General features: G+C 39.8%; 1 protein-coding gene across 1 annotated transcript in view; it reads right to left on the bottom strand.

Annotated features, from left to right (window-relative positions):
* Positions 1-1237: 1237 nt before the first annotated feature.
* The window catches only part of LOC145404482 (uncharacterized), a 64530-nt gene continuing 43563 nt past the window's right edge, over positions 1238-22204 (bottom strand). The window contains exons 15-17 of the mRNA XM_080276021.1: positions 8104-8131; positions 4806-4937; positions 1238-3687 (exon numbers count right to left, since the gene is read on the bottom strand). Of these exons, the coding sequence (XP_080132147.1) occupies positions 1272-3687; positions 4806-4937; positions 8104-8131 (2576 nt within the window). The 3' untranslated portion in view covers positions 1238-1271. The remainder of the gene's footprint in view (positions 3688-4805; positions 4938-8103; positions 8132-22204) is intronic.

A 22204-nucleotide genomic window follows, 5' to 3' on the forward strand; every position in this document is an offset into this window, starting at 1 on the left:
AACTTCACAGGCTTGTAGAGCTGCCTTAACATAAATGAAAAGTGAAGGTTAAATTAGTACTGTGATCATCTACAAAATCTAAATGATATAGCAACCTGTAACTAATTCTGCCTTCAGTGACTTCTAAGCTTTTACACAGAATTCACCAGCATCAAAGCCGCAATAAATAACCACACTGTATATAAAATCATTTAACAACTGTATGTCAAAATATAGATCTATGAATTATTTGGCTTTGAGGATGCTCATTAATTGTCCATTAGTTTTACCTTAGGGAAAACTGATGTATACATATTGCCCCTTGATGGTCTGCTATAATTTATAGAAGAGAAACTTATGAGATTTCTTTATGATATCATGGATGGCATGAACTGCATGCATTATGCAAGATACAAATCTTGTTTAACTATTCTTAGTTAACATTATAACACAAAGCTACTGTAGAAAGCAATGCTTTAAACAACACCATAAGTGGAACTTACGTATCTTAGCTGCAGAAAATAGCCAAAGTACTAAATTATTGGCAGTCAACCTTCCATTAGAGCAGATTCAACACTGACACAGCTTCAACCCCTTTCTTCCTATAAAACACATGTAGTGCTAAAGCACTGCACAGCTGTCAATGATCTCATGCTCTGGCTAGCTTCCATGTTTCAGAAGGAAAAGATTTTCAAGGAACAAAAGTCCTGTACTAGCAGAGGGCTAACTGTGTGATATAACTTTCCTCAAATGTCTCACTGTAGCACCAACATACTTACCACTGGGAGGGACTACACTGTCAGCAACATACAGTAGTCTGACAACCTAAGCAAGAAATGCCCCAAGATGGAAACAGCCTTCATTTCTGCATTCCAGGTTTTACTTTCCCATTAACATACTTTAAGTTACTCATAATTACAATTACAGTGAATAGGGTCTTTTTCTCTTCTTAATATCACATTGATCAGAAAAGACATTTCATTGATTGCACAATGTACTCAATCAGAGTACAGTACCAGGTATTTATAAACCTTCATGAATAGAAACACTCTTCAAGGTTTCTCTAGTTTAAGCCTGAATGTCATGCAGTGAACCCTACAGAATGAAGAAGTATTTGTCTCTTGTTCCCACCCAAAGGTAGCTTGCAAACATGAAATCATTAGGATGATGATGGTAGAAACAGTGATTAAAAAGACACATGGTAAAGAAGAATAACTTATTCTCCTCTCTCCTGAAGATGAATAGGATGAATCAAGAATCAGGAAAATGACTGGAAGCATAACAATAATTCCCTAGCGACCAAGCTTTGAGAAAGGATTGATGCCTCTCTTCAAAGACCCAAACCTGGTTCCTCCCGTTGTCCGAAGGTCCGAGTCGTCCTCCTCTGGGCTCTGCAGGAACTCCCCACTGCTCTTCTCTGCATCCTGCCTTGCCTTTTCTGATTCTCTGGACACCTTCCCAAGAGCCTCCCGCCGGTGATCCTCCAGAGTGAAGTCCTCGAAGCTCATGTTGGATATTCCTACTGATTCAAAACTCATATTCTTATCAGGCTTCTTCTCAGGTTTCTCTGCCTTCTTCTCAGTTTTGTCATGCTTCTTGCTTTTCTTGCTAGTCTTCTCCTTCTTGAGGTGGCCAAACTGCTTCATGGGCAAGACCATAGTGTTCTCCTCTTCAAACTCCTCACTGATGTTCTTGTATTTCAACCGGTCCTTACTGCGGTCACGGCTGCGACTGGCTTTACGGCTACCTTTAACTGCCTCGTCATCAGTTGATGTGTCTGAGTCGGACAGTTTCTGGTGGACCATTCTGGGTTTACGGAAACTAGGAGGCGTTGACTTTTTCACTGGTTTTGGTGCACGGAAGTATCTCTCTGCTTCCCCATCATCCATTTGAGCCATCTGGGACTGGAAAGCTGAACTCATGTTGGCCGGGAGGGTCTGACTTCGAGGTCCTCCAGTTGTGTGGCCTCCTCGGTAGTGGCCAAGGATTGGCTTGAAGGGCACAGCTCCAAACAGGTCCGCATCGTCATCTGCTTCAGCTGACTTAGATTCTGCATTCCCTCTGGAGCTTGGATGTATGACCTTCATAGCACGTGGGGTGGAGCTTAGGAAGGGAAGGTGAGATGATGTATCGGATGCGGGGGGAAAATACTGTGGCTGACTGGGACTGGAAAACTGTGTTATTCCATTCAAGACTCCTTGGCTCATAGGTGAAAATTCTTTGGTATCACTGGATGGATTAGTAGAGGCAGGGACATCATTGAATGGAGTTGAGCCAAAGAGATCTGTGCTCTGGAAGGATGATGGAGAGCTTACAGATCCTACAACTGAACTGGGAGTGAGGGAATCTAAGCTCTGAGACATTATACTATGGGTTGAGGGCTGAGACGTTTTCCTAAGCGGATTGGGCGGGTTCTGCTCTGTTACTATTCTTGACTGTATTGGCAGGTGTGCTGGGATCTCCTGACTCCCCACCACCACTGGACTATCACTAACAAAGGGGTTAACAAAGGGATTTTTATTAGGAACCGGGTTGATGACAGATGAAGTGGATTCAATGGAGTACGGCACTGGGATATTTTCATAATGGGGATGGTATCTCGGAGTGGCTGCCCCATTTTCCACACTGCCATGCGGATTGAGAAGCACATTCTCATAAATAGGATAGTCTTCGATGGGAGACTCCTCATATATTATATCCGCCTGCACTGGAATCCGAACCTGCTCTGTCGCCACTGCTGCTACCATCTGCTCTGCCACTTCTGGACTTCCTAGCGTGGCAGGGGCCGGGGAACTGTTGGCCATGGGAGGGGTGATGATAGGTTGGCTGGAGGACTCGAGAGGAGATACTGTGTTACTGGAGGGCTGACTGCGGCTCTGAAAGACTTTTTTGTTTAATTTTTTCAGGGAGGACTTGAACGGGGCCAGAGCAAAAACATCCTCATCTCCCACATCCTCCCTCTGCTTGTGAGACTCATCTGAAGAGGACTTTCTGAAAGGCCTGGGGACATGGAAGATATTAGAACGTGACTCCTGCTGCTGAGGGACTGACTGCTCCTGGCTTATATTCTCCTCCTCATCTGATTCTTTACTGTTCTCATCCCCAGAATCCAACTCATCATCAAGCAGGAGAGGCTTTTCACCATACTCATGCCCAAGTAACCTATCCTGGGTGCACTTCCGATTCTCCTGCTCCTGTAGCGCCCTGGCCCTTGCCCTGATAGCGGCCCGGCTTGGTTTGGGTCCACGGCGCATCACCTGGGCCGGGTCACCAGTCTCACCGGTGGTCCTGGGGTCATCCTCATGTGTGGTCACACTTTCGCATTCGGCATGGTACACCGACGAACTTATGGTCTCCGAAATTTCGCCGCGATCACAGAGCTCATAGTCATACTCATCATTAATCCTTGCTTTCAGATCACTGGCGGACCCTATAGAATCATCGTCTGAAACACTGCAAATAAACACGCCATCGGGTTTACTACCATCCTTGGCTGCTCCTGACACACTTTCTTTCTCACCACGTTTCTTCCTGCTCCTCTTGACCCTGTGGTGGTGGTGCCTTCGATGCCTGTCACCAGTTGATGCCTCTCGACTCGGCAGCTGTAACTGGTGGTGGTGGTAGTCCTTCCCTCGGGCCAGGACATCAGGGGGAAACTCCTCTTCACTCTCCTCATCCTGGGCATTTTGAAGCTTTTCATACTTGGACCTGCCCCAAGAATACCAAAGATGTCAGCTCACAGTTACATAAATGCATACATACACCGTATATACATATATCATCCAATCCTTCTTTTGCTCCGTTAGATGTGCAGGGACTTGGCCCTAGGCTACTTAGTCTAGATATTTAACGTGAGTGGTCAATCACTCACCCGTAAGTTAGTGGCATTACATGAACAATACACTTCAACCACTGGTTGGTTGTAAACTCTTCTGGGCCACATCCAGTTGGAATGCCTTAACTCATAAGACTACCAGGTGTCCTGGTTATATGGTTTCCATCAGATGTAATTAATGATTTCATAGGCTACAAGAAATCCTAAGTCATGTAAATAGGCCTTATAAGCAATTACATATTTCTTAGTATTTGTAATAGGGTACCTAATAAGGCCTATCAATCTAACATGCATATTCCCAGTGCCTAAGGACCTAATCAGCATGAGATACAGGTGATGAGTACAGCATGTCCTTGGTAAATATCAGGCATGTGTTTCTACATACCACAAATGCTTTCATATCATCAATACTTTAAGCAATAATCCCTTGTTACAGTTCAACAATCAAGAAAAGGTGTTGGATATTTGTGAGCCAAAAGAGTGTATATAACATAGTACACAAGCAGGCAGTCGTCATTATAAGTACAGTAATGGTTATGTTTTAAGATACCACCACCAAAACCACAACAACACCAACAACAATTACAACTTTCTGCATGTAACTATTTACATCCAAATGTGTTAGTCCTAGAAAGAATGGCCACAAATAAAGCACCTCCATGTCACCCTGTCCCCCACCATCAGGCTACCCTTTCTCCAACTCACCTCTCCCATATACCTCTTCACCCCACCCCTCCATCCAATCCTCAATCTCCCACTTCCCCACTCACCCTCCACCTCCCTCACTTACTCCAAGTAAGTCTCTCAATTCTCTTTCTCTCCACATGGCCAAACCTTATTAGGCTGTTCTATATTATACTGAGGTCTTAACAGGTATTGCGATTGTCAAGTAAGAAACTTTTCACAAGTATTAACTATATTTAGTTTTCAAAATACATAACACCCACACTAATGAAGGATGAACCCAACACATCAGCAGCCTACAACAAACCTGTCTTCAAGGGGTGGTCGGGTAAAGAGTGATGATGAGGCGAGAACATGTGGCTCCTGCTCAGGTGTCACCTCATCCGAGCACTGTGAGTCCCGTGATGACCTGCTAGATCCTTGTCTTTCAACATCCACCCTCCCACCAATAATGGGATGGGTTGCATCTGTAAAAATTATAAAAATTAATACTCTAATAATGCAATCAGCCCTAATTTAAAATTGCTTCACTCAAAGTTTTCATTACCAATTAAGTTGCTCATGAACTGACTCCTGTTCTGCATTTGAAGATGCTTGTGATTAATTATGAACTTGCTTTAATTTCCCCCCCCCCCCAATCAGGACCAGAGGTATATCCCAAGGCAGTTTCACTTGCCAATATACCAAACTTTAACTGAGGACTGATTGTAATTCCCTCTGTTCCATGGGCTCTCAAACTCTAGTGTTTCATTAGAACCTAATAATTATGGACAAGTGTGGAAACTATATGTCATAAAATTTTTCACCATACAGTAATACAAATATCAAGCAAGCTAATAAACCTGCTAATTTGAAAACGTGTCATTAATATTTCATTCTTACTTCCTACTTACATTAGTCTGTTTGCTTCACCAAAACTCCTAGCAACTCTGGCTTCTTCTCTCATGTTTATTTGATGACTCAACAGTGAATGATGAACATCACAAGGAAATATATTATAGATAGACAGATAGACAAATATAGATAGACAGATAGACAGATGGATATACAGATAGATATACATAGTGATAGACTGATAGATAGATACACAGATGGATAGACAGATAGATAGATGAGAATGGTTTTCAAAATCAGCCTAACACTTTTATAGGTAGCAATGAAACTTTAACCCCTTCAATCTGATGTCATAATTCTTTATCTTGTTACCTTCTACTTCATTCAGTTTTGGAAGAGGTATCAGGTTGTTTCTAACACGCAAATATAAACTCGCTCCAAAACTTAACAAAATCACTTGGGGGTAGTTGTTGTTGTTGACCCAGGCTCATCTGAACAGTGGACTGCTGCCTGAAGCTGACCTTCTTCTGCAGCCCACCATTCTCCTTCCAGAAGACTGACAGTGATTTGAGGGATGTGTTCAAAACTGGACAGTGAAGCCACCTGTTTACAGCATAACAATGTCACCAAAAATATAAATCACTGCACTGAACTGGTTAACACATAATTTTCTGTACTTAACTGACAGTGGACCCAGTAGAAGAAAAATAAAATTAAAAATTAAAAAATGTGACTTATAACAAGGATTTATGTTATTACAACAACCTGCCATATGAGACTGACAGTGTTCATGGTTATTGTTGTTCTGCCCTCTCTATAAATGTAAATCCTGTTCACTTCAACAGCACATGAAAGCTGCCATCTGTCCATCTTGAATGCTGTGTTCTAACAAGATACAATAGAATATGTAACTTCTCACAAACAAGTGTTATGAAAATGATGCAAGGCCACAATATTATCCTATTTTCACACTGAACTGTGGGAAATATGCTGGAAAAGGATGAAAACTTCTGCCAAGCTAAAGTGAATCAAGTATCATAAACACACAACTTCATGCAAACAAACTTGAAGCAAATAACAGTACTGGAAACTTCGGGCATACTAAGCCCTTTTGATGGGAAATGCCACAGTTCAACTGAATGGTGACATTTTCATTTTTTCTACCACTGCATGGCAAACATTACACCATGGCTGAAAATAAAGTTTATAGAAAACTGTATTTTGAGTACACATTCACATTATATTCATAACCACAGATTTTTTAAAGAATAGAGTGCACCTGTAATCTGGTGTATGAATTATTTTTTTATTCATTGCCATGTGCAGAGAATGGAAAGCATGAGACTAATGAGGAAAGAGTACGTGAGTGAGGTGGAGGAGGGGAGAGGAAGGGGGAGGCCAAGGATGAGACGGAGGGATGGAGTGGAGAGGCATATGAGAGAGGGGTGTGTGAGCTGGAAGCATTGCAGTGAAATGGCGGGGGACCGAGTGACATGGAGGCAATTTGATTGTGGCCACCCCTTACAGGATTAAGGCATCTGGCAACAGACAGATAGACAGATTTTTCCTTCCTCTGTTCACGTAAAAAAAATATACATATATATATATATATATATATATATATATATATATATATATATATATATATAATTACTTACCTGTAATTTAATTCAAAGTGCTTTCTATCTCAGTACTGAAATTTTAAACTCTGAGCCACACAAAGTTACCATTTCATTTGTGGTGTTTAACAACTTGAAAAATCTGATGAAGTATACAATCATTCTTTACTCAATATTTGATTTTTCATGCTTACATTTACACTGCCTGTAGTATACACCAACTTTTTTCTATAAGGTAATAAACTATCTATCTATCTATCTATTGCCAGACTCCTCAAGCCCGTTTGGGGTGGCCACAAACAAATCGCCCTGTCCCCCGTCATTTCACTGCCCTGCTCCCAACTCACACCCCCCTCTCTCATATACCTCTCCACCTCATCCCTCCATCTCATCCTCGGCCTCCCCCTCCCTCTTCCCCCCTCCACTTCACTCACATACACTCTCTTCGTCAGTCTTTCACCCTCCATCCTCTCCACATGGCCAAACCACCTCAGTGTGTTCCTCATAACGCTTCCTATCACATCCACATCCACACCACAACGCTCCTTTATATCCTCAATCTTAATTAAATACCATTTGTAATAAGGAAGTTTTGCTCTCAGTAAGAGGTTTTTCATGCTTACTTAAGCACTTACTTCTAATAAAGTACAGACAGTCTTTACTGTGAGATCTGTTTCAAAATATCACAATTTTTTCCAGTCAACTAACTGTGATGCAATGATAGCAGCTGCAACCCCAGACTCATCTGTACATGAACCCAGTAGAGTGCAGGCTAAAGTTGCCCTTCCCCTGCAATTTACCATCCTCCTTTGAGGGACAGAGAGGGAGCTGAAGGGTATTTGTACAACAGGGCAGTGGAGCAGCTCAATTATATCAGTGCTACCACATGAAAAGTGTCCCTCTCCAGCACCAAGTGACATTGTAAACTGGGGAAACTGGTAACTAGGCTTTATATGTAGTAAATTAACTTTAAGAGACACTTCTACTTTAAATATTCACATTCTTGTAGAAAAAGAAAAAAAAGTGTAAAAAAAACATTTGTCCAAGCTTACTTAAATACCATTTGTAGTATGGCTGCCTCCATGCCACTTCCCCTTGCAGTGCCATGGCTAACACTGGCAGGGCATGTACTGGCTTGTGTTATCTTATCACAATAATATTAGACCACAAACACCCCCACCTCATCCTCCTTCCCTCCCTCCCACCACCTCCTCCTCCTACACCAAGCAGTACCACGACAGCCACTGAGGGAGATACTGGAGGGAGTATCACTGACATGGGAGGCAAGTGGAGGGAGGGAGGAGAATAGGGAAGATGAAGACAGACAAAAGATGAGGAAGAGAGGGAGGCAGAAATGAAAATGTGAGGGTGAATATAATGGGTATAAACTGGGGGAGATATTGTGTGAGATGAGAAGGGAGGAAGAAGAGACGAGGAAAGAAGGAGAATTAGCATTACACGTATTTATCCTACATCTTTTCCTAACTCCAAAAACTCTTCTGATGCTTTTGCAAGTTTGATTACTGATTTCAAAAAGCAGACAAAACACAATATCTGCACTACTCAGCAGACTGAGCTGTCCCTACAGCACACAAAATAGGGAGGTGCTATATTCAGATCTCCCTGTATAATAATGTAAACGGCCAAGCTATTTTTGCCCATAACCATGATATCAAATTAAAACTATAATCTCAGAACAGGGATCACCTGGGATTACAACTGCAGAAAATAACACAGTATTTGTATTAGCAGTAGTTGTACAGTAGTTGGAGCCACAGGTTCATCTGAAATGTGAACCCGGTGGACAGCAGGCTGAAGTAGTTTTCCTCCTGCAGGTCACTGTCCTCCCTTCAAGGGATAAGGAAGTAGCTGAGGGACACTTCTATAATCAGGCACCTCCATCACCCAGTTATTTCCACTATATGAAGGTGTCCCTCCCCAGCACCTACAGTGCTGGTACAGGCACAGATCACTGGAAGTCAGGAATGAGTTCAAAATTTTGAACTTTTTTTTTTTTTTTTTTTTTTTACCTAAGGCTACAGTATACAGGGAGAAGCCAGTAAATTATCTTCACAAATAACAAATGAACCTTAATAAGCAATTCATCTTTGATTTCTGGATAACTTATAAAAAAAAAATAGATTTCCTGATTGCTTATAATGAGAACTGCCTGGACTATACTGTAGCTGGTTTGTTTTCATATGGAGAAAACTGGTCAATCTCACAACTTAAATACAGTATTAAGCTGTGCTTGCATGAAATTCAATGAGTCACAGTTAAAGGTGGGAAGTCTCCTTGTTACTAGTCAAACCAAACCCCCACTCTTACTACATTTGACCATCAAATAAGCTGAAAGAGATTAGGGACCTATGTCAATTGAAAACAAACCAACTACATTACAGTACCTTCTACTGTGCCATGAAGTGTTAATAAGTTCCTATTTGCCCAGATTTTGAGATAATGTTTTCACTCAACAGTATGATGAGCAGTATCTACTGATTCACTCTCACTGCCTCCGGATGATTTTACTCAGTTCTGGAGAGGCCTCGTGTAGTAAAGGAGGGCTGCATCCAAGCTCTTCAGTTCACAAAATCTCTTCAATGCTCAATTATTTCAAGTGAACACATTCAGCTTTATGGACACGTTGTGTAAAGCTGGGGTAAATTAGGTCTATAGTCTGTATTCTTACCAGTTAGGAAAGTTCCCTTACACCTTTTCCTAAGTGATTTATTTGCTTATCATACCTCATTGTCCCATTCTGTAATATATACTCGTACATCCTTCTAATGTCACCATACTCTGAATAAATGACATAAAATGGGATATTAACCAGCCACATCCCAAAATAAAATGCTAAGGAAGAGGCACTTGGGAGCTGCCTTAACCAATGAAAATACAGACCTTTATCTAACCTCTCTAGTTTGAGAAGAATCTCCGATGCTGAATATTATTATCTCAAGAAAGGAAGAATACCAGCCAAAGCATATAACTGAACTGCAGAAGCTACTCATGAAATTCTATTTTGCTATCAGAAGATAAAAGCCCATAATCCCCAACACCATGACTACTGAGGTTTATAATTATTATTATTATTATTATTATTATTATTATTAAGCTTAGGGGTTAGTTTAGGCTGTTACAGAGACTGGGAAACTGCAATAATACAATAAAAAAGAAAATCTAAAAATGTGAGAAAATGAAATACATGCAAAATACTGCACTAAAACTGCCAGGTACAATACTCATAAAACTGGCTCAATCTATACTCTAATAATTCTACAGAAGTCTTACAGAACAGAAAAATAACAGATCAACAAAAGTAAAAACCACAACTATGGGTATCTCTGGAACAGCCCTGGTCTGAAAAGGATGTGGTAATGAAAGTCTGAGCAGTTAAGTTTATTCCATTTTTTTATTGCCTAGATTCCAATGATTCTTGTTTCTGAACAGTATGAGCTTGAAAGGAAGCGGCAAGATTTAACTTCTCCAGCCCAACTTCCCGTAACAAGTGAGGACTTAGGAGTTATGAGAGAACAAGCTTTCTTTGTACACCAGAAAATAATATGTAATTTAATATTTATATATATATTATATATATACTGTATATCTTTCTATATATATATATCATTATACTGCAATTTACTATAGTGTATATGAAAGTGACATGTATGGTATGGGTGGGCATGAGTGTTTGGTATGTGTACATGTGTATGTGTGAGGGAGGGTGGCAAAAGTGTTTGTGTGGGGTGTGGGCAAGGGTGTGTTTGTGTGTGGGTGTGGGCAACAGTATCTGTGTATGGGTGTGGGCAACGGTATTTGTGTGTGGGTGTGGGCAAGGGTGTATATGTGTGTGAGTGTAGGCAAGGATAAATGTGTGTGGGGGTCTGGACAAGGGTGTATAAGTGTGGAGGTTTGGACAAGGTGTGTGTGGGGAGGGGGGGGGGTTAGCAAGGGTAAGACTCCTATAGTAAAGGTAACTGAACAACACCTCTAATCAAAACTGAGAGTGCAAAAGTATGGACTAGCCCCCAGTTTTTCAAAATAATTTATAGTCTCTTTGTATCATTGCTGACTGTATTTTGTGAGATGCATGCCAACCACATCTAACAATTACAGGTGTTCCACAAATGACTGTCTACAGTCGGGGGTTTGCTTACACCTTTGCGCACTCAGTTTTAATTGTATGACCGTAAAGGTTCCAATCCACCTACTGGCACTGTATATATGAGGGTTTGTTGGCTAGATTAGGTCAACGGCAAAACCATTATAACCAAATCTAATGTTACCATCTTAACCCCTTCTCCAAGAAACTGCCTTTTATATTTTATTCTTGCTATGCCAGATGATTTCTCTGAACTTAGGAAGAGTCTGTTGGTAGTGGAGGGGGTTAGTGAAGGCTATGTTCAGCTCCACCAGTTCAAAAAGTTTCTTCTAAGCTGAATTAAATCAGCTGGAGAGAGCAGGCATGAGAATAAACTATGAAAGACAATGCAATACTGAAGAAGGTTTTAATATTTAGATATATACTGTATAAAATCCAAGGTGGATCAAGAGAATCAAAATGAGTGAATACTGTAAGTGTATATATGTACACGGTTGAAGAAGTTATATCATGTCTAAAATGTACTGGGTCTCTTTGTGTGCAGAAGTGGTGAAACAAGAAGAGACAAACAAGGGCTGTTCCAGTGACCGCACTACCTACCCTCACACTACTCTACCCACAACCACACCATTACAACACACTTTGGCCCATATCTGCATCAGCTCAAGAGGTTTGCTAACACCCCTTCCTTACCTGTTTAATTTTATGACACAAAAACCTCTCGTGGTCAGAACAACTCCAGTACTCTACTCTTGCTAAAGTTAAATTATTTCATTCACTTGAAAGAGAGTCAGAGGGGCTTCAGAGAGACAGTACCATCACCATTATCCCACTCATGACCGGGGCTATTCTAGTACTCTACTCCAGCTAACACCAGATATTTTTATTCTGCTGTGAGTACTTCTTCCAAGACTGAGAGAGCTAATATTCACATGGGCATTATTCATGCAATCTACATCTATTTCAGACTAATGTATATAACATACTGGAGAATACTGAGAGGTAATATGCTAATTAAATCACTAAGGAAGAGGTGCTAGAAAGTATCTTATGCCAATACAAATAAGTTTTGGCTCAAATACAAATTAATACTTGTGGCTCAATGATACAGTCTTCCATACAATGCATCTATGCTTTGCATAAAATAAACTACAAGTCAAAGATTAATTACTGCAGTAGAGACAATAATGGATATGATATACAAGCTCCAATGAGTACAGAGTATTCAAATAATTGGTAGTTACACTTACCATTAAAAAGTATAAAATTTTCTGAAAAATGCCATTTACAACAAAGTACTGATTATACACTCATATTCATAATGTCTTTCATGGGGTCAACAGTTTCCTTTGTATCTGTACATGAATGAAAATGGTTAAAACTACAACTACAGTACACCCTCACCCAAAACTACCCAAACACCAGGGCACAAGGGATGTGAAAATTAACAAAATGTAGCTTGTCATCTTAGAACAGTTGGTATGCCTGCCAGGGAGTGATGTACAGTACTATGAAGCCATTATGCTGGAGCAATACAAACATGGAGAGCTGTTTTCAGATTCTCTTGTCATATATGATATTCGTGGTGCTTATGATGTTCGGGTACTTTATGGTGAAAGTGTATGGGAAAATACACAAGTCCAGTTGTCTCCCCTGTCTCTTTCTTATTGCTGGATTCATAGCACTTTGAATTAGATGTACTGGAAGATAGCGCATATTATCATGAATCTATGGGTGATAACATGCTCCTCATTCCACTGCGTCACATTAAGCGTCTATGAATCCAACAATGAAATAAAGACTAGATGAATGGACTTTAGTATCTGACTGTACATGGCCTGGTTCCAGAAACAAACTTACAGTCAATGCCCTTTTGTAACTCCGATTCTGATCTGCAGGAAGAAAAAGAGTCATGGGAAGTTTCTGCTCTCTCTTGTCCTTAAAAAAAAAAAAAAAAAAAAAGGCTTGATGGATTTTCCTCTGAAACTTAAGATCTGCTTCCATTAAAAGAACGGGAGATATGGAATGAGTATACAGTATGATCCCTTGAACACCCTCCAAAAATAGAGTTCCGACAAAGCATCAGCCACAGAACAAATTATGACAAAAAAGTGGCCACAGAACAGAGTTACAATAAGGGATTAGTCATAGAACACAGAGTTATGACAAGGAACCACCGAACAAACTAAGTTATGACAGGGAATAAGTCACAGAACAAACTGAGTTACAACAATGGATCAGCTGGAGAACAGAGTTACAACAGAGAATCAGTTTTAGAACAAACTTGAATCATGACAAGGAGCAGACCACAAAGCATATCTTGAGTTACAAAAAGGAATCAATCAAACACATGCTTGAGAATCTGAGCCCCAATATTCTGGATACAGAGAGTGAACTGAGACAGGTACACAAGCAGTTGTGTCTACTGTTGTCTATGTGGCCAGTCAAGTGCATTCAAAATATCAGGGTGCAAAACAGTAAAAGCCAATCCCATATTACAGGTCCCCTTTTGAGGCGTGAGGACCTGTGGCTAGACTATAGTACTATGTCCAGTGCAAAGCAGGGCAGATGACCACCCTACCGTACGTCCCCTAACAGTATTACTCCATCAAAAATCCTCCAGTCACCTCTTAGGGATCAAACCCATGTCAGGCTGTTAAATTCAACTGAAGCCTTCTAACCACTACACCACCAAGTGCCTTCAAAATGCCTCACTGCAGATCTTAGAAATTTACCTTCTTTTGTGCGAGGTGAAAACTTCAACCTACACTGGCTTGTGATGAGCAACAATATTGTACAGAAAGACCTTGGCATATGTAAGGAATGCATTCCAAAATGCAAGGTGGTTCGTAAATAGCCCGCTCTCACAATGCACCTGGGTGTATCTCCCGTCTTGCAGGGATGGCTCAGTATGCAGGTGTTGGCATGGGTGTGGCAGTGGGGTATAAAATGAACAAATGATGCAGGATAGACACTGATAATACTGACTTAGACATCCCCGCAACACAAGACATATCACCCAGCAGAATGGAAAAGGAGCTCTGTATATGGACCACCCTTACCAAAAATTCTCCATACAATTGGTCCTGTCAATTAGGGGAGATTTTCAAATCTGCTTTATATTGAATGTACCAACAGAATTTTTACATCCAATTATTCTGTACATTATGTAGGAATGAATACAAAAATGATGAAATATAGTGGCAGCAGTATATACCTCTAACCCTAAGCTCAACTGGCTTCAGTTGCCCTTCTGCAGTCCACCATCTTCCTTTTGGGGTATAAGGAAGTGGCTGAGGGACATCTGTATTACTGGACAGGCCTGCCACCTGATTATATCTGTGCCACCACATGAAGGTGTCCATTGCCAGTACCAAAACTAAAATAAAAATGAAACATGTAGCAAATAAGGATTTCCTGTATATCAACTCATGTAAAACATCCACTGGTTCTCATCATAAGTACCATAGCCATTTTTAGAGTTCTTTTTTACTTTTAACTCCTTTGATCCAATGATTTACACTATTTTAACCAGGCTCCCACCAGATTATTTTATTTAGCTTAAGGAGATGCTTTGTAATTAACCCCTAAAGTACTAATAGGATCAATCGATCCTTTTCCAGAATTTTGCTTGGTACCTAATAGGATCGATAGAGGTGCCTTTGTAAAAAACTGCTGACACTAGGTTTCGCCCCGATTGTGACGTATATCAATGCAAACCAACGAGAACTAAGTCCTGAGTAGGGAGGAGTGGAGGATCCGGGCCCTTACCCATGGTGGGGGGGGGTTCCCCCACCATCCTCTCACCACCTACCTCTACCCCAAATCTTTTGTTCACTCTCCCCCTCCCTTGCTTGTGACTGGACTCACAGCTCCTCCTACCAACTCTATAAAGCTGATTATTCCATGCTAAACTCCCCCCCACCATCCTCCCTCATTCTCCCCCCTCCACCCCTTCATACTCCCTCCACCCATTCATATTCCCTCCACCTCCTTCTATTTTCTCGCTGTGGCTATGTGGTAAACATTTGACATATGAGAATGATATATAAATTTTCTGGTGTGTAAAATCAAGATCTTTCATTCTATAATACCAAAATTAATATTGGTGCAATTTTTTTCCTCTCTGCCTATGTGCAGGGGTTGCCAATGTCAATTTTTGATTATCTTTGACAGGCTATAGCTCAGTAACCAGTTGGTCTAGAATGCTCTGGTTTGTGGCATAAGGTGTGTAAATTCAAGCTCTAAACCTTGGGCGTAACACTTGTTATTTCTGTAAGAGTCAAAAAATCGGCTCCATATACAGGTTTTCAGGGATGATCAGTTGATCGAATTGCGTATCCTAGGAGTTAATGGGTTAACACGGCTACAACCCCTTTGGTTCAAAGCAGGCACAGCAAAATTGTTCAGCCCTACTGCACAGCAACAGCTTCTATGAAACCTGGGTAGGAAAAATTAATAATACCATGGTTAGCCTTAAAAGGCTTTCTGTCATGCTCCGGTTGCTATGACAATGCTTACTCTTAGACCCTCTGCCTGAAGAAACAACATCCCCACCTGGAGACATGTTACAGCCCATGCACTCCTAGGGGGCTGTGGAATGGGAAAAACTCACTCCTTAACTGGATAATTCTGTCTGGTGGTAACAACAACAAAATATATGACATTACTGTACTGAAGAGGTCAAGTATAAGAGACAGTCATAAAATGTCGGCTTATGTAAATGACACTGTCACCCATAAAGATGACTTACCAATGTTACCCTTTTGCTCAAGAAGGATGCCTTCATGCACTGGTATTGATACAGCCAGAAAGGTCTGCTGCCCAGTTATACAAAACATTCAACCCCCTTCCTATTCCCAAATGGGGCAACTTCAGCCTACAAGCCAAAAATTAACATTTCAGATGGACCTGGTGTTATGACACTGCACTATACTAGTACAACTACCAATGTCCTCCACTTTGCAGTACCTGTTACAAGAAAAAAGTTGAAGTCTTGGAAGGCATCCTACACCTATGGCATGGACTGTCTGTATAACTGAGACATCGATATTGGTACTCTATATTCTTCATCAAGTGAACCACAAACCATTTATGAGAATATAGGCAAGGTGCAGACAATAAAAAATGACATCAGCACTGACTACAAAATGCAAGATTACTGTAATATCTAGAAATATCAAGAAGGTACTTCCATGCATTACATATTTTCTGCATGACCCTAATCAGGAGTATCTTATTATTCACAGCTATGTTGGTAAATGAGGATAAAAGCACAATATAATATCACTTGAGGCTTAACCATGTGATTCAATATCTAAAACATGGGCAACCTTTCATTACAAGCTACCACTGTGAAAATGTCAAGACATTCAGCTATCTATCATCCAGTCGTGTTACCTTAACAGCAGCATGGGGGCCTGGGGATTGGATGCTTCATTCAAACATTTAAATGGCATTATATAAGCAATAAATAAAGCCTAGACACTTCTCTTATATATACCCTCACGGGCCTCATCTAGCTGGAGTACATTAACCCACTAGACCACCTGGCGGCAAAATTATTCCATCCTGCTGCCACACATACCCTGTATGAGTCTGGCAGTGCAGCTGTGTGGTTTGGGGTCGTGTGTGAACACCATGCTATCAATCAAAGTAAACACAAAGTTACATTAATCTGTGCATGCAGTCTGACTGATTATACTGTACATACATTTTAAATAATAATATATGTGCAGGTCTTTGTGTGTAACTATTTACTTACTGTATATATATATATATATACATACAGTATATACATATATATATATATATATATATATATATATATATATATATATATATATATATATATATATATATATATATATATATATATATAAATATATATATATATATACAATATATATATATATATATATATATATATCTATCTATCTATCTATCTATCTATTGCCAGACGCCTCAATCCTGTTTGGGGTGGCCACAAACAAATCACCTCCAAGTCGCCCTGTCCCCCGCCATTTCACTGCCCTGCTCCCAACTCACACACCCCTCTCTCATATACCTCTCCACCCCATCCCTCCATCTCATCCTTGGCCTCCCCTCCCTCTTCCCCCTCCACCTCACTCACATACACTCTCTTCGTCAGTCTTTCACCCTCCATCCTCTCCACATGGCCAAACCACCTCAGTGTGTTCCTCATAATGCTTCCTATCACATCCACATCCACACCACAACGCTCCTTTATATCCTCATTCGTCAGCCTGTCTCTCCACGTGACTCCACAGGCTCCTCTTAAATAACTCATTTCCACTGCTCTCACTCTTGACTTGTGTCCTTCCAACAATGTCCAAGCTTCACTTCCGTACGTTAGAGTTGGTATTACAATACTGTCATGTAGTAACTTTTTCACTTCCATGCTCACTTCCCTGTTTCTTATCACTGCTTTCAAAGAACCAGCAACCTTTCTTCCCTGCTGTACCCTTTCAAGCACTTCACCCTCCAAACCTCCATCCTTACTCATCACACTACCCAAATACTTAAATGACTCACATTTTCCAATTCCTCACCATCCAACCTCGCTGTACATTCACTAACTTCACCTCTCTCAAAGACCATCACTTTACTCTTCCCTACATTCACCTTTAGGTTCCGTTTCTTACACACTCTCTCAAACTCATCCACCAAGCCTTGCAGCTCCCCTTCGTCTTCACTCAACAACACAGTATCATCTGCAAACAACAGTACAGGGAGTTTCCAAACACTATCCTCTCTCACCAGGGCCACTCCAACATCCACTCCCCTACCTTGTACCTCTTTTATTACCCCATCCATGTACAGATATATATATATATATTGTGTGCATGTATATCTATACTTATACATGTATGCACATGTGAATGCATAAAACAACACATACAGTATGGTATACATGTACATGCCTATGTGCTTATCAGCGCATATGCAACTTTACATCATGCACTCCCCTCTTGTGGGGCTAAGGCATTGTCCCTAGATTTTTGTCAGAGTATGTGTGTATGCAAATGTGTACTATGTATGACCATGTGTATAAGCTTTAGTATGTGCTTAGGCTACTCTGTGTGTGTGTGTGTGTGTGTGTGTGTGTGTGTGTGTGTGTGTGTGTGTGTGTGTGTGTGTGTGTGTGTGTGTGTGTGTGTGTGTGTTCTTACCTAATTGTTCTTACCTAATTGTATCTTTACAGGAATGAGTCAAGCTCGTACTGTCCCGTGTCTTAAACCATATTTATCGTACATATCCTTAAATTTGTGAATTGTTTTGGCACACACTATTTCATTCGGTAGTGCATTCCACTGATCAATTGCTCTGTTTGGGAAACTGAATTTCCTTACGTCTTTATCACCTCTCTTCTTATGCAGTTTTTTGCAGTGTCCTCTTGCTGATGCTTCTCCCCATAATAAGTAATCATTTATGTCTATTTTCTCCTTTCCTGATACGCACTTATATAGCATTATCATGTCACCTCTTTTCCTTCTCTCCTGTAGTGTTGGTAGATTCAGTTTATTTAGTCTTTCTTCGTAGCTTAGGTCCCTTAAGCTTGGTATCCATCTTGTAGCGACCCTTTGAACTTTTTCAATCTTGTCTATATGCTTTTTGAGATGAGGACTCCAGACTACTGATGCATATTCCAGGGTTGGTCTAATGAATGATGTTATTATCCTTCTTAGCATGTCTACATTTATATATGTGAATGCTATTCTCATATTTGCAAGCAGTGTATACATGTTCCGTACCTTCTCGCTGATGTGGTCAGCCGGAGATAGTCTGTTATTGATAATCACACCTAGGTCTTTCTCTCTTTCTGATGTGTATAGGGTTTTATTTCCTAACTTATAATCCCAATCAGGTCTTTTTCCACTTTTACCAAACTTGATTACATGACACTTGTCCACATTGAATTCCATTTGCCATGTACTACTCCATTCATGAAGTTTATTTAATTCTTCTTGTAGCTCCATACAAGAGTCTGTGCTAGTAATTCTCCTTTGTATTTTTGCATCATCTGCAAACATATTCAGATAGCTCTCATTTCCAGTGTTACTGTTTATATCATTTATATACACTAAAAACATGATCATGATTGGTGCCAGCACCGAACCCTGTGGTACTCCACTAGTCACTTCTTTCCATGACGAGTAGTTTCCTCTTAGTACTGTCCTCATTTCTCTTTTTATGAGAAAGTCTTGCATCCAACAAAACAGTTTGCCTCAAATTCCTCCTTGATGGTACAGTTTCCATAAAAGTCCTTGGTGTGGTACTGTGTCAAAAGCTTTCTTGAAATCTAAATAGATACTGTCCACCCATCCTTCCCTTTCCTGTATTGTGTTTGTTACTCTGTCATAGTAGCTCAACAGATTAGTAACACATGATTTTCCTTTTCTGAAACCAAACTGTCTTTCTGTTTTCATACTGTGTTCTTCTAGATGATTTACCCAAGCTTTTCTTATAAGTTTTTCTAATACCTTGCTTACAACACTGGTCAGTGATACTGGTCGGTAGCTGAGAGGATTTTGTCTATTTCCTTTCTTGAATAAGGGGACTATATTTGCTTTTGTCCAAATATCAGGTAGTTTCCCTTGACTCAAGGATTTCTTGAAAATTAAAAATAATGGTTTACTTAACTCCTTTGCACATTCTCGTAATACCCAACATGAAATTTCATCAGGACCACTTGCTTTTCCTCTGTCTAATCTACTTAACTCCTCCTGTATTACTTTTTCTGCTATTTGTATATCTGGTAGTATGTGTGGACATGCGTGTTCCACATAGTCCCTCTCAAAATTTTTTTCTTCTGTAAAATCTAATTGGAAATTCTTATTTAGTGCTTCACAAATATCTTTCTCTTGTGTATAAGTGATTCCCTCGTCCATAATGGATTGTATTATATCTTTTACTTTGGTTTTGCTTCTGATATAGCTGTAAAACAGCTTTGGTTGATCACTACTTTTATTTATTATATCCTCCTCAAACTGTTTTTGGGCTTCCCTCCTTATTCTTGTATAGTTGTTTCTTGCCTGTTTGTAATTATTATACGCCCTTTCACTATTGTGTCTTCTGTATCTATTCCACAACAAATCTCTTCTTTCTTTTGATTTTTTACATTCTGTATTGAACCATTTCTGTATTTTCTTATCTGTTTCTTTGTGCTGTGGGATGTACTTCTGGACTCCTATTTCATAAAATTTACAAAAAATTTTATATACAGCATTTAAATCTTGTCCTCTAAACTCATTTTCCCAATCAACTTCTAAGAAATACTTCTTTAGGTCTTGATAATTTCCCTTTTTATAGTTTAGGCTCTTTTTGTAACTGTCATTGCTGTTTACTATGTCATATGCTATCCTGAAGTTATAATTTAGTACTGCATGATCGCTTTTGCCGAGTGGAGGGTGATATATTAAACTGTCAATGTCATTTTCTTGCCTAGTAAATATTAGATCTAGCACTGAAGGTACATCAAATCCTCTTTTTCTGGTGGTTTCCCTCACATGTTGCGTTAAGAAAAACTCTTGTACGAGATCAAGGAGCTTTTGGTCCCAACAGCTTTCTTGGCTATTTATATCTATAGTATTCCAATTTATATTTGTACTGAAGTCCCCAGTTACTATAATTCTTTCCGAATTCTCTTCCATTTTATGTAGCAATGATCTTATACTCTGAATTGTACTCTCTGCCAGGTCCTGATATTCGTCTCTTTCCCATGTGTTTGATCTGGGTGGCATGTACAAATTGGCTACAATTACTTTACCTTCAGATGTGTCGATCTCTACTGCAATCAGTTCTACTTGTGATGGTATATCTAGGTTTATTTCCTTGACTTTTAGATTTTTCTTAGTTAATATTATAATTCCTCCTCCTCTTTTTAAATTTCTGTCTCTTCTCCATATATTGTATTCCTCTAAGTTTAGTATGTCATTGGATATCCTTGGTGTTAATTTTGTCTCAGTTAGGCATATTATTTGTGGTTCATTTTCTCTGACATAATCATTCATCTCTAGTAATTTAGATACCATTCCATCCACATTTGAGTACATCAACTTTATCATCTTGTTTATATACTTGTCATGACATGGTTCTACTACCTTCCTCCTTTTTCTTCCATCCTGTTTGTGTACCACTTTCGTACCTGCAATCCTATTACTTTGTAAAAAAATTTCTTCTTCTCCTCTTCTGATCTTTCCTCATTTTTTGTTTTTGCTTCCTCCCTTTTCTCTTTCGGTAATTCCAGTTCCTCTTGTGTTAGGCATCTTTTTATCCATACATTTTTGAACTCCTCTTTTTCCATAAGATTCTTTGCATTTTTTAGTATCTCTTCCACAGTGTTTACACTCTGGAAAGTCACCTTTAGAGGTCTTGTCTTGCTTTTCTCGTATTTCTCTAACCTTTTGTGTTCCTCTATGTCTTTACTACAGATTTCCTCTGATACTTCTTTCAGTAAGCTCATTACATTTGCCATCTCCTTTTTGTCTCTAGTGATCTTGTTTTTAATTTCTTCCTCTTCTATACCAGTGATTACTATTGATTTATTTATCTCTACTGAATCTCTGACTAACTTTGGATTGTTTTGGATTATTCTTTTCACTTCCTTTTTAATGCTTTTTTCCTCCACCCTTGTTTCTAAGTCTTTCTTTACTTTCACCATTTCAGCATACGTGGTTTCTACATCATTTTTGTAGCTTTGCACAGCTTCATTCACCTGTGTTATCTTCTCCTCAATATCACTGCTCTGGTCCATAAGACTGCTTGCTTGCCTAATTGTCTCTGCGTTATTTTTGAACTCTTCCATAACACTCTCGTGATTGACTACTGTTCTTGCCATTTCACTCACTTTCTTCCTAAGCGTACCCAATTCCACTGTTAGTTCACTGATGGTTGTTTCTTTCTTATTGGCCTCCCTTCCTAGTTTTTCTATCTCTTCCTTTTGCAAGTGCATTTGCTTCTATATTTCATCAATTTCATTTTTGAAAGCCATTTCTAGTTTGTGTACACGTTCAACCAGTCTATTGTGTCTCCACTTCAACCAGTTCTTGGTAGAAATAATCATTTTGCTTTTTACTTTTATCCCTTTTCTTTTCCAAATTTGTTTTACTGAAGTATGTATCCATTTTG

The sequence above is a fragment of the Coenobita brevimanus genome, chromosome 63 (assembly GCF_032717465.1).
Source record: "Coenobita brevimanus isolate Jiangsu-jjx chromosome 63, ASM3271746v2, whole genome shotgun sequence".
NCBI classification, from domain to species: domain Eukaryota; kingdom Metazoa; phylum Arthropoda; class Malacostraca; order Decapoda; family Coenobitidae; genus Coenobita; species Coenobita brevimanus.